Genomic DNA, 14,186 nt, shown 5'->3' with positions numbered 1-14,186 from the left:
CCTGCAGTATCTCTCCCTCTCTCACTATGTCTCTGCCCCCTGCAGTATCTCTCCCTCTCTCACTATGTCTCTGTCCCCTGCAGTATCTCTCCCTCTCTCACTATGTCTCTGTCCACTGCAGTATCTCTCCCTCTCTCACTATGTCTCTGCCCCCTGCAGTATCTCTCCCTCTCTCACTATGTCTCTGCCCCCTGCAGTATCTCTCCCTCTCTCACTATGTCTCTGTCCCCTGCAGTATCTCTCCCTCTCTCACTATGTCTCTGTCCCCTACAGTATCTCTCCCTCTCTCACTATGTCTCTGTCCCCTGCAGTATCTCTCCCTCTCTCACTATGTCTCTGTCCCCTGCAGTATCTCTCTCTCTCCCTCTCTCACTATGTCTCTGTCCCCTGCAGTATCTCTCCCTCTCCCACTATGTCTCTGTCCCCTGCAGTATCTCTCCCTCTCTCACTATGTCTCTGTCCCCTACAGTATCTCTCCCTCTCTCACTATGTCTCTGCCCCCTGCAGTATCTCTCCCTCTCTCACTATGTCTCTGTCCCCTGCAGTATCTCTCCCTCTCTCACTATGTCTCTGTCCCCTGCAGTATCTCTCCCTCTCACTATGTCTCTGTCCCCTGCAGTATCTCTCCCTCTCTCACTATGTCTCTGTCCCCTGCAGTATCTCTCCCTCTCACTATGTCTCTGTCCCCTGCAGTATCTCTCCCTCTCTCACTATGTCTCTGTCCCCTGCAGTATCTCTCCCTCTCTCACTATGTCTCTGTCCCCTGCAGTATCTCTCCCTCTCACTATGTCTCTGACCCCTGCAGTATCTCTCCCTCTCTCACTATGTCTCTGTCCCCTGCAGTATCTCTCCCTCTCACTATGTCTCTGTCCCCTGCAGTATCTCTCCCTCTCTCACTATGTCTCTGCCCCCTGCAGTATCTCTCCCTCTCTCACTATGTCTCTGTCCCCTGTAGTATCTCTCCCTCTCTCACTATGTCTCTGTCCCCTGCAGTATCTCTCCCTCACTCACTATGTCTCTGCCCCCTGCAGTATCTCTCCCTCTCTCACTATGTCTCTGTCCCCTGTAGTATCTCTCCCTCTCTCACTATGTCTCTGCCCCCTGCAGTATCTCTCCCTCTCTCACTATGTCTCTGTCCCCTGCAGTATCTCTCCCTCTCACTATGTCTCTGCCCCCTGCAGTATCTCTCCCTCTCTCACTATGTCTCTGCCCCCTGCAGTATCTCTCCCTCTCTCACTATGTCTCTGTCCCCTGCAGTATCTCTCCCTCTCTCACTATGTCTCTGCCCCCTGCAGTACCTCTCCCTCTCTCACTATGTCTCTGCCCCCTGCAGTATCTCTCCCTCTCTCACTATGTCTCTGTCCCCTGCAGTATCTCTCCCTCTCTCACTATGTCTCTGTCCCCTGCAGTATCTCTCCCTCTCTCACTATGTCTCTGTCCCCTGCAGTATCTCTCCCTCTCTCACTATGTCTCTGTCCCCTGCAGTATCTCTCCCTCTCACTATGTCTCTGTCCCCTGCAGTATCTCTCCCTCTCTCACTATGTCTCTGTCCCCTGCAGTATCTCTCCCTCTCTCACTATGTCTCTGCCCCCTGCAGTATCTCTCCCTCTCACTATGTCTCTGCCCCCTGCAGTATCTCTCCCTCTCTCACTATGTCTCTGTCCCCTGCAGTATCTCTCCCTCTCTCACTATGTCTCTGCCCCCTGCAGTATCTCTCCCTCTCTCACTATGTCTCTGTCCCCTGCAGTATCTCTCCCTCTCTCACTTTGTCTCTGTCCCCTGCAGTATCTCTCCCACTCTCACTATGTCTCTGTCCCCTGCAGTATCTCTCCCTCTCTCACTATGTCTCTGCCCCCTGCAGTATCTCTCCCTCTCTCACTATGTCTCTGCCCCCTGCAGTATCTCTCCCTCTCTCACTATGTCTCTGTCCCCTGCAGTATCTCTCCCTCTCTCACTATGTCTCTGCCCCCTGCAGTATCTCTCCCTCTCTCACTATGTCTCTGCCCCTGCAGTATCTCTCCCTCTCTCACTATGTCTCTGTCCCCTGCAGTATCTCTCCCTCTCTCACTATGTCTCTGTCCCCTGCAGTTTCTCTCCCTCTCTCACTATGTCTCTGCCCCCTGCAGTATCTCTCCCTCTCACTATGTCTCTGCCCCCTGCAGTATCTCTCCCTCTCTCACTATGTCTCTGCCCCCTGCAGTATCTCTCCCTCTCACTATGTCTCTGTCCCCTGCAGTATCTCTCCCTCTCTCACTATGTCTCTGTCCCCTGCAGTATCTCTCCCTCTCTCACTATGTCTCTGTCCCCTGCAGTATCTCTCCCTCTCACTATGTCTCTGTCCCCTGCAGTATCTCTCCCTCTCACTATGTCTCTGTCCCCTGCAGTATCTCTCCCTCTCACTATGTCTCTGTCCCCTGCAGTATCTCTCCCTCTCTCACTATGTCTCTGTCCCCTGCAGTATCTCTCCCTCTCACTATGTCTCTGTCCCCTGCAGTATCTCTCCCTCTCACTATGTCTCTGTCCCCTGCAGTATCTCTCCCTCTCACTATGTCTCTGTCCCCTGCAGTATCTCTCCCTCTCACTATGTCTCTGTCCCCTGCAGTATCTCTCCCTCTCTCACTATGTCTCTGTCCCCTGCAGTATCTCTCCCTCTCACTATGTCTGTGTGGGAGCGGGGTAAGTTGAGCCACTCATGTTTCTAGGAAACCATACACACAATCCATAATGGAACGTACCCGGTCTCGTAGGTCAACCTCCCCCATGCCCAGGTTCATTTGTGCCAACCTATGATTTGAATTCTGCTTATTTCCAGTGATACACCACATCCTGAAATACATGTTAGAAAGAATACTACATTTCACTTGATGGAACGATGCTGAATGTAAAACCTCAACTTACCCCACTCTCATCTACACTATACTAAACTCTCTTTTCTTTCTCCTTCCCTCACTCCCTCTGTCTGTCCCTTTAGGCCTACTAGAAATCCACCCATTTGGATCAGTGCCCATTCAGTTCCTTTCACTAACTCCTGGTTTGCATCCCAAATGACACCCTATTCCCTATATAGTGCTCTGGTCAAAAGTAGTGCACTATGTAGGGAATAGGGTGCCATTTGAACTGGCCCTTATCCACATCCATATACTGTGTGTGTGTGTGTGTGTGTGTGTGTGTGTGTGTGTGTGTGTGTGTGTGTGTGTGTGTGTGTGTGTGTGTGTGTGTGTGTGTGTGTGTGTGTGTGTGTGTGTGTGTGTGTGTGTGTGTGTGTGTGTGTGTGTGTGTGTGCGTGCGTGCGTGCGTGCGTGTGTGTGTGTGTGTGTGTTGGACTAGACCTGTTCTGTATGAGGGAACAAGCAGAGGTATCAACAGCTCTGGGCTTGTGAACAGATAACACAGAGAGAGAGAATACAGGTATCTTCCTTGTTTTGCTCTGTGTGGGACTCAGCAGTGCTGGGTTTATCAGGAAAGTGACACACACCTACATCGGCACAAACACACAAACAAACATATTCCCACCCAAGCACAAACTCAAACACATGCTCTCTCCCAGACATTGGACAAGATAACACTTAGTGTTCCCACGAACTGCAACCTTCACATTCAACACTCTACATTATGTTCACACTAACTGCAGCCTTCACATTCAACACTAACTGCATTCTTCACATTCAACACTCCACATAATGTTCACACTAACTGCAGCCTTCACATTCAACACTCCACAATGTGCACACTAACTGCAGCCTTCACATTCAACACTCTACATTATGTTCACACTAACTGCAGCCTTCACATTCAACACTCTACATTATGTTCACACTAACTGCAACCTTCACATTCAACACTCTACATTATGTTCACACTAACTGCAACCTTCACATTCAACACTCTACATTATGTTCACACTAACTGCAGCCTTCACATTCAACACTCTACATAATATTCACACTAACTGCAGCCTTCACATTCAACACTCTACATTATGTTCCCACTAACTGCAGTCTTCACATTCAACACTCTACATTATGTTCCCACTAACTGCAGTCTTCACATTCAACACTCTACATTATGTTCACACTAACTGCAGCCTTCACATTCAACACTCTACATTATGTTCACACTAACTGCAGCCTTCACATTCAACACTCTACATTATGTTCACACTAACTGCAGTCTTCACATTCAACACTCTACATTATGTTCCCACTAACTGCAGTCTTCACATTCAACACTCTACATTATGTTCACACTAACTGCAGCCTTCACATTCAACACTCTACATTATGTTCACACTAACTGCAGCCTTCACATTCAACACTCTACATTATGTTCACACTAACTGCAGCCTTCACATTCAACACTCTACATTATGTTCCCACTAACTGCAGTCTTCACATTCAACACTCTACATTATGTTCACACTAACTGCAGCCTTCACATTCAACACTCTACATTATGTTCACACTAACTGCAGCCTTCACATTCAACACTCTACATTATGTTCCCACTAACTGCAGTCTTCACATTCAACACTCTACATTATGTTCACACTAACTGCAGCCTTCACATTCAACACTCTACATTATGTTCACACTAACTGCAGCCTTCACATTCAACACTCTACATTATGTTCACACTAACTGCAGCCTTCACATTCAACACTCTACATTATGTTCCCACTAACTGCAGTCTTCACATTCAACACTCTACATTATGTTCACACTAACTGCAGCCATTCAACACTCTACATTCAACACTTCACATTCAACACTCTACATTATGTTCACACTAACTGCAGCCTTCACATTCAACACTCTACATTATGTTCACACTAACTGCAGCCTTCACATTCAACACTCTACATTATGTTCCCACTAACTGCAGTCTTCTTCACATTCAACACTCTACATTATGTTCACACTAACTGCAGCCTTCACATTCAACACTCTACATTATGTTCACACTAACTGCAGCCTTCACATTCAACACTCTACATTATGTTCCCACTAACTGCAGTCTTCACATTCAACACTCTACATTATGTTCACACTAACTGCAGCCTTCACATTCAACACTCTACATTATGTTCACACTAACTGCAGCCTTCACATTCAACACTCTACATTATGTTCACACTAACTGCAGCCTTCACATTCAACACTCTACATTATGTTCACACTAACTGCAGCCTTCACATTCAACACTCTACATTATGTTCACACTAACTGCAGCCTTCACATTCAACACTCTACATTATGTTCACACTAACTGCAGCCTTCACATTCAACACTCTACATTATGTTCACACTAACTGCAGCCTTCACATTCAACACTCTACATTATGTTCACACTAACTGCAGCCTTCACATTCAACACTCTACATTATGTTCCCACTAACTGCAGCCTTCACATTCAACACTCTACATTATGTTCACACTAACTGCAGCCTTCACATTCAACACTCTACATAATATTCACACTAACTGCAGCCTTCACATTCAACACTCTACATTATGTTCCCACTAACTGCAGTCTTCACATTCAACACTCTACATTATGTTCCCACTAACTGCAGTCTTCACATTCAACACTCTACATTATGTTCACACTAACTGCAGCCTTCACATTCAACACTCTACATTATGTTCACACTAACTGCAGCCTTCACATTCAACACTCTACATTATGTTCACACTAACTGCAGTCTTCACATTCAACACTCTACATTATGTTCCCACTAACTGCAGTCTTCACATTCAACACTCTACATTATGTTCCCACTAACTGCAGTCTTCACATTCAACACTCTACATTATGTTCACACATTCAACAACATTATGTTCACACAGCCTTCACATTCAACACTCTACATTATGTTCACATTAACTGCAGCCTTCACATTCAACACTCTACATTATGTTCCCACTAACTGCAGTCTTCACATTCAACACTCTACATTATGTTCACACTAACTGCAGCCTTCACATTCAACACTCTACATTATGTTCACACTAACTGCAGCCTTCACATTCAACACTCTACATTATGTTCCCACTAACTGCAGTCTTCACATTCAACACTCTACATTATGTTCACACTAACTGCAGCCTTCACATTCAACACTCTACATTATGTTCACACTAACTGCAGCCTTCACATTCAACACTCTACATTATGTTCACACTAACTGCAGCCTTCACATTCAACACTCTACATTATGTTCCCACTAACTGCAGTCTTCACATTCAACACTCTACATTATGTTCACACTAACTGCAGCCTTCACATTCAACACTCTACATTATGTTCACACTAACTGCAGCCTTCACATTCAACACTCTACATTATGTTCACACTAACTGCAGCCTTCACATTCAACACTCTACATTATGTTCACACTAACTGCAGCCTTCACATTCAACACTCTACATTATGTTCCCACTAACTGCAGTCTTCACATTCAACACTCTACATTATGTTCACACTAACTGCAGCCTTCACATTCAACACTCTACATTATGTTCACACTAACTGCAGCCTTCACATTCAACACTCTACATTATGTTCCCACTAACTGCAGTCTTCACATTCAACACTCTACATTATGTTCACACTAACTGCAGCCTTCACATTCAACACTCTACATTATGTTCACACTAACTGCAGCCTTCACATTCAACACTCTACATTATGTTCACACTAACTGCAGCCTTCACATTCAACACTCTACATTATGTTCACACTAACTGCAGCCTTCACATTCAACACTCTACATTATGTTCACACTAACTGCAGCCTTCACATTCAACACTCTACATTATGTTCACACTAACTGCAGCCTTCACATTCAACACTCTACATTATGTTCACACTAACTGCAGCCTTCACATTCAACACTCTACATTATGTTCACACTAACTGCAACCTTCACATTCAACACTCTACATTATGTTCCCACTAACTGCAGCCTTCACATTCAACACTCTACATTATGTTCACACTAACTGCAACCTTCACATTCAACACTCTACATTATGTTCACACTAACTGCAGCCTTCACATTCAACACTCTACATTATGTTCACACTAACTGCAGCCTTCACATTCAACACTCTACATTATGTTCACACTAACTGCAGCCTTCACATTCAACACTCTACATTATGTTCACACTAACTGCAGCCTTCACATTCAACACTCTACATTATGTTCACACTAACTGCAGCCTTCACATTCAACACTCTACATTATGTTCACACTAACTGCAGCCTTCACATTCAACACTCTATATTATTTTCACACTAACTGCAGCCTTCACATTCAACACTCTACATTATGTTCACACTAACTGCAGCCTTCACATTCAACACTCTATATTATTTTCACACTAACTGCACAAGAACTGGAAAGAGACCATACAGTGCATTCAGGAAGTATTCAGACCCCTTGACTTTTTCAACATTTTGTTACATAACAGCTGTATTCTGAAACAGATTAAATCGTTTTTTCCTCCTTATCAATCTACAGACAATTTAATGACAAAGCCCCAACATTTTTTTTAGAAAACAAAGTATTCAGACCCTCAGGACTTTGTTGAAGCACCTTTGGCAGCGATTACAGCCTTGAGTCTTCTTGGGTATGACACTACATGTTTGACACACCTGTATTTGGGGAGTTTCTCCCATTCTTCTCTGCAGATCCTCTCAAGCTCTGTCAGGTTGGATGGGCAGAGTCACTGTACAGCTATTTTCAGGTCTCTCCCGAGATGTTCGATCGGGGTTCAAGTCCGGTCTCTGGCTGGGCCACTCAAGGACATTCAGAGACTTGTCCCGACGCCACCCCTGTGTTGTCTTGGCTTTGTGCTTAGGGTCGTTGTCCTGTTGGAAGGTGAACCTTCACCCCCAGTCTGAGGTCATGAGCACACTGGAGCAGGTTTTCAACAAGGATCTCTCTGTACTTTGCTCAGTTGATCTTTGCCTCAATCCTGTCTCGTCTCCCAGTCCCTGGCGCTGAAAAGCATCCCCACAGCATGATGCTGCCACCACCATGCTTCACCGTAGGGATGGTGCCAGGTTTCCTCCAGATGTGAAGCTTGGCAATCAAGCCAAAGAGTTCAATCGTGGTTTCATCAAACCAGAGAATCTTGTTCGTGATGGTCTGAGTTTTTTAGGTGCCTTTTAGCAAACTCCAAGCGGGCTGTCATGTGCCTTTTACTGAGGAGTGGCTTCCGTCTGGCTACTCTACCATAAAGGCCTGATTGGTGGAGTGCTGCAGAGATGGAACTTTGGAGCCCTGTCAGAGTCATTTATTTCTGTTTTTCATTTTTTATAAATTTGCAAAAATGTCTAAAAACCTGTTTTCGCTTTGTCATTATGGGGTAGTGTGTGCAGATTGATAAGGAAAAATGTAAATTAATCAATTTTAGGCTATAAGGCTATAAGGTGACAAAACTGGGAAAAGGGAAAGGGGTCTGAATACATTCCAAATGCACTGTATATACTGTATACAGACACATAGGAACGCACTGTAATTCACTGTGATTTACTGTAATTTACTGTAATAGCAGTCCTTTGTGAAAGTGACCCTGGATAAACACACACATACAGATACACAGACACAGAGTCACCCTGGATAAATGCACAAGATTACACAGCTGACTGCTTAGATTCTTTCACCGATCCAGCCCAATTCACCCTAGGTAATCTAGCACCCCTGTCGTCCCTCACACACACTCTCAGCGTGTGTGTGTGTATGTGTGTGAGTGTTTCCCTGTCTCAGCATATCTGCCTGCTATGGAGTACAACTGTATGCATGGGCCAGTTTTATGTTACTCTGGACCTCCTGATACTGTTACACAGACACACGGATACTGTTCTCCCCTGCTGGTGACAGATGAGAGGTGAGAGGTCATAGGTCATAGGGTAAAAGATATGGGCCTGACGTGGCACGTATACACCAGCTCCACACACTTATACCGTACTTACACACAGTAGATCCAAAGCAAGTTGAAGGGTAAGGGGTTAGAGGTAAGAGGTCATAGCGGTAAAGGATATGGGCTGGACACGGCACGTATACACCAGCTCCACACACTTATACCGTACTTACACACAGTAGATCCAAAGCAAGTTGAAGGGTAAGGGGTTAGAGGTCAGAGGTCATAGCGGTAAAGGATATGGGCTGGACACGGCACGTATACACCAGCTCCTGGGGAACGTGGTCTGCTTGAGACAGAAGAAGATGACAGGAGCCAGCTCAGGATACGGAACTATTAGGGTGCTGATGTCACTGCTCGCATCATCATTATTGTCACCGTTGCACTCCTCCTCTTCTTCCATCACTTGTTCTTCTAGGATCGATCCCTCCATCCTCCGCTCCATCCGCTGCTCCTCCTCCTCCTCCTCTTCCTCGAGGGAGGAGCCACGGCGGGGAGGGGCATCTCGTCGTCCCTGGAGATGGAGACGGCCACCTCTGCACCGGGACCCTCCTCCTTGGTCGTCATGGCAGCAGGGCGGTCTGAGGTAGAGGGGAGAGAGGAAGGAAGGGGAGACAGAGGTGAGAGGTAAGGTGAAGAAGTGGTGAGAGAACAGGATCAACATGTCCTTTATGAGTTACTAATGTACAGCACAAACTCGGAGTCTATGTCCCAGATATACCTCAAGGGGTTCAATATTACTAATCTACAGTGCTGACAGATTAATGATGCTGAACAGACTGGGTCGGGAGATTATGAGGGCCAGACATTAGTAATAGACATAGACACAATGATTCACAGTGTGTCTTCTAACACACACACACACTTCACAATATATAGATCAGGGTTACTCAACTCTTACCCTACGAGGTCTGGAGTCTGCTGGTTTCTCTTCTACCTGATAATTAATTGTACAACCCTGGTGTCCCTGACTAGAGGGGAACAATGGAAAAACGCAGTGGAACTGGTCTCAAGGTCCAGGGTTGAGTTTAGAGTGATATAGAGCATGATGACATGTGATTGTACATACATCACAAATCACCTGACACATAAAGGACATGTAGTCAGTCACATGACAGCTGAGGGACAGTCAGGGTTGTGTGTGTGTGTGGCTGTGAAACACCATCCCAGGAGGTTTGTTGAGATGTAAGGCAAATGTCCTGATAGGGACACAATAAGAAGTGTTATTAGTAGTAGTATTAGCAGTATTATCGTAAGTATTAGTAGTAGTATTAGTAACACTATTATTGTAATTATTATTAGTAGTAGTATTAGTAGCACTATTATTGTAATTATTACTAATGGTAGTATTAGTAGTATTATTGTAGTTATTATTAGTTGTAGTATTAGTAGCACTATTATTGTAATTATTATTAGTAGTAGTATTAGTAGTATTATTGTAATTATTACTAATGGTAGTATTAGTAGTATTATTGTAGTTATTATTAGTAGTAGTATTAGTAGCACTATTATTGTAATTATTATTAGTAGTAGTATTAGTAGTATTATTGTAATTATTACTAATGGTAGTATTAGTAGTATTATTGTAGTTATTATTAGTAGTAGTATTAGTAGCACTATTATTGTAATTATTATTAGTAGTAGTATTAGTAGTATTATTGTAATTATTACTAATGGTAGTATTAGTAGTATTATTGTAGTTATTATTAGTAGTAGTATTAGTAGCACTATTATTGTAATTATTATTAGTAGTAGTATTAGTAGCACTATTATTGTAATTATTATTATTAGTAGTATTAGTAGCACTATTATTGTAATTATTACTAATAGTAGTATTAGTGGTATTATTGTAATTATTATTAGTAGTAGTATTAGTAGTATTATTGCAAACATTGGTAGTTGTAGTATTAGTAGTATTATTGTAATTATTATTAGTAGTTGTATTAGTAGTATTATTGCAATTATTAGTAGTGTTAGCATTAGTAGTATTATTGTAATTATTAGTATTCGAAGTATTATCACTATTACTGTAATTATTATTATCAGTAATATTAGTAGTATTATTGCAAACATTGGTAGTTGTAGTATTAGTGGTATTATTGCAATTATTATTATTAGTAGTACTAGTAGTATTATTGCAATTATTATTAGTAGTAGTATTTGTAGTATTAATGTAATTATCATTATTAGTAGTGGTATAAGTAGCATTATTGTAATTATTATTAGTAGCATTAGTAGTATTATTGTACTTATTATTATTAGTATTAGTATAATTATTGCAATTATTATTATTAGTAGTAGTATTAGTAGTATTATTGTAATCTGTATTATTCGTAGCATTAGCAGTATTATTGTAATTAGTAGTATTCATAGTATTATTATTATTATTATTAGTGTTAGTGGTATTATTGCAATTGTTATTATTATTGGTAGCAGTAGCAGTATTGTAATTATTATTATTATTAGCACTAGTAGTATTATTGTAATTAGTAGTAGTAGTAGTAATATTATTGAAATTATTATTAGTGGTAGTATTATTGCAAGTATTAGTATTGGTAGTATTAGTAGTATTATGGTAATTAGTGTCAATAATAGTAGTATTAGTAGCATTATTGTAATTATTAGTAGGAGTATCAGTAGTATTATTGCAAGTACTATTATTTGTGGTATTAGCAGTATTATTGTAATCATTTGTATTCATAGTATTAGTAGTATTATTGCAAGTATTATTATTATTAGTGTTAGTAGTAGTATTGTAATTGTTGTTAGTATTAGTAGTAGTATTGTAATTATTATTATTGTTATTGGAAGTAGTATTATTGTAATTATTATTATTAGTGGTATTATTGTAACTAGTATTATAATTATTAGTGGTGGTAGTATTGTAATTATTATTATTGGGACTATTAGTAGTATTATTGCAATTATTATTATTATTATTATTATTATTATTATTTATAGTAGTATTATTGCAATTGTTGTTATTATTATTATTTATAGTAGTATTGTTGCAATTATTATAATTGGTGGTATTCGTAGTATTATTGTTTGTGGTATTAGTAGTATTATTGTAATTATCATTATTAGTATTAGTAGTATTATTGTAATGATTATTAGTAGCAGTATTATTGTAATTATTATTAGTAGTATTAGTAGTATTATTGTAATTATTATTATTATTATTAGCAGTATTATTGTAATTATTGTTAGTATTATTATTGTATTTATTATTATTATTATTATTATTATACACTGAGTGTACAAAACATTAGGAACATGCTCTTTCCAGGTGAAAGCTATGATCCCTTATTGATGTCACCTGTTAAATCTACATGAAGGGGAGGAGACTGGTTAAATAAGGATTTTCAAGCCTTGAGACACTTGAAACATTGATTGTATATGTGTGCCATACAGAGGGAGAATGGGCATAACACCCATTGAACTGTCTTTGAACAGGGTATGGTAGTAGGTGCCAGGTGCCCTGGTTTGTGTCATGAACTACAACGCTGCTGGATTTTTCATGATCAACAGTTTCCCGTGTGTATCAAGAATGGTCCACCACCCAAAGGACATCCTGCCAACTTGACACAACTGTGGGAAGCATTGGAGTCAACATGGGCCAGCATCCCTGTGGATCGCTTTCGACACCTTGTAGAGTCCATTCCCCAACGAATTGAGGTTGTTCTGAAGGTAAAGGGGGTGTGACTCAATATCAGGAAGGTGTTCTTAATGTTTTGTACACTCAGTGTATAACATTTATAGGCTATTCAAATCAAATTCAATGTTATTTGTCACATGCACCCAATATAACTGGTGTAGATTTTAGAGTGAAATGCGTGCTTAAGAGCTCATCGCAACTATGTAGAGTTTAAAAGAAAAGAAAACAATTAAATCCACAATGATGGAGCTCAAAACAGGGAGTACCAGTACCAGATCACTGATGGAGCTCTATACAGGGAGTATCAGTACCAGATCAATGATGGAGCTCTATACAGGGAGTACCAGTACCAGATCAATGATGGAGCTCAATACAGGGAGTATCAGTACCAGATCACTGATGGAGCTCTATACAGGGAGTACCAGATCAATGATGGAGCTCTATACAGGGAGTACCAGTACCAGATCACTGATGGAGCTCTATACAGGGAGTACCAGATCAATGATGGAGCTCTATACAGGGAGTACCAGTACCAGATCAATGATGGAGCTCAATACAGGGAGTATCAGTACCAGATCAATGATGGAGCTTTATACAGGGAGTACCAGTACCAGATCAATGATGGAGCTCTATACAGGGAGCACCAGATCAATGATGGAGCTCTATACAAGGAGTACCAGATCACTGATGGAGCTCTATACAGGGAGTATCAGTACCAGATCAACGATGGAGCTCTATACAGGGAGTATCAGTACCAGATCACTGATGGAGCTCAAAACAGGGAGAAATCAGTACCAGATCACTGATGGAGTGCTATACAGGGAGTATCAGTACCAGATCACTGATGGAGCTCTGTACAGGGAGTATCAGTACCAAATCAATGATGGAGCTCTATACAGGGAGTACCAGATCAATGATGGAGCTCTATACTGGGTGTACCAGATCAATGATGGAGCTCTATACAGGGAGTACCAAATCAATGATGGAGCTCCATACAGGGAGTATCAGTACCAGATCAATGATGGAGCTCTATACAGGAAGTACCAGATCAATGATGGAGCTCTATACAGGGAGTACCAGATCAATGATTGAGCTCTATACAGGGAGTATCAGTACCAGATCAATGATGGAGCTCTATACAGGAAGTACCAGATCAATGATGGAGCTCTATACAGGGAGTACCAGATCAATGATGGAGCTCTATACAGGGAGTATCAGTACCAGATCAATGATGGAGTTCTATACAGGGAGTACCAGATCAATGATGGAGCTCTATACAGGGAGTACCAGTACCAGATCAATGATGGAGCTCTATACAGGGAGTACCATATCACTGATGGAGCTCTATACAGGGAGTATCAGTACCAGATCAATGATGGAGCTCTATACAGGGAGTACCAGTACCAGATCAATGATGGAGCTCTATACAGGAGTACCAGATCAATGATGGAGCTCTATACAGGGAGTACCAGTACCAGATCAATGATGGGGCTCAATACAGGGAGTATCAGTACCAGATCACTGATGGAGCTCTATACAGGGAGTACCAGTACCAGATCACTGATGGAGCTCTATACAGGGAGTATCAGTACCAGATCA

General features: G+C 41.7%; 1 protein-coding gene across 1 annotated transcript in view; it reads right to left on the bottom strand.

Annotated features, from left to right (window-relative positions):
* The window catches only part of LOC135536273 (voltage-dependent T-type calcium channel subunit alpha-1I-like), a 197,887-nt gene extending 188,540 nt beyond the window's left edge, over nucleotides 1-9,347 (bottom strand). Inside the window, exon 1 of the mRNA XM_064962633.1 lies at nucleotides 9,172-9,347. Within this exon, the coding sequence (XP_064818705.1) occupies nucleotides 9,172-9,332 (161 nt within the window). The 5' untranslated portion in view covers nucleotides 9,333-9,347. The remainder of the gene's footprint in view (nucleotides 1-9,171) is intronic.
* Between the last annotated feature and the right edge of the window lie 4,839 nt (nucleotides 9,348-14,186).

Source organism: Oncorhynchus masou, unplaced genomic scaffold (genome assembly GCF_036934945.1).
Source record: "Oncorhynchus masou masou isolate Uvic2021 unplaced genomic scaffold, UVic_Omas_1.1 unplaced_scaffold_587, whole genome shotgun sequence".
NCBI classification, from domain to species: domain Eukaryota; kingdom Metazoa; phylum Chordata; class Actinopteri; order Salmoniformes; family Salmonidae; genus Oncorhynchus; species Oncorhynchus masou.
Note: the sequence above shows the minus strand (reverse complement) of the source record. Positions and strands in the feature narration are given on the sequence as shown.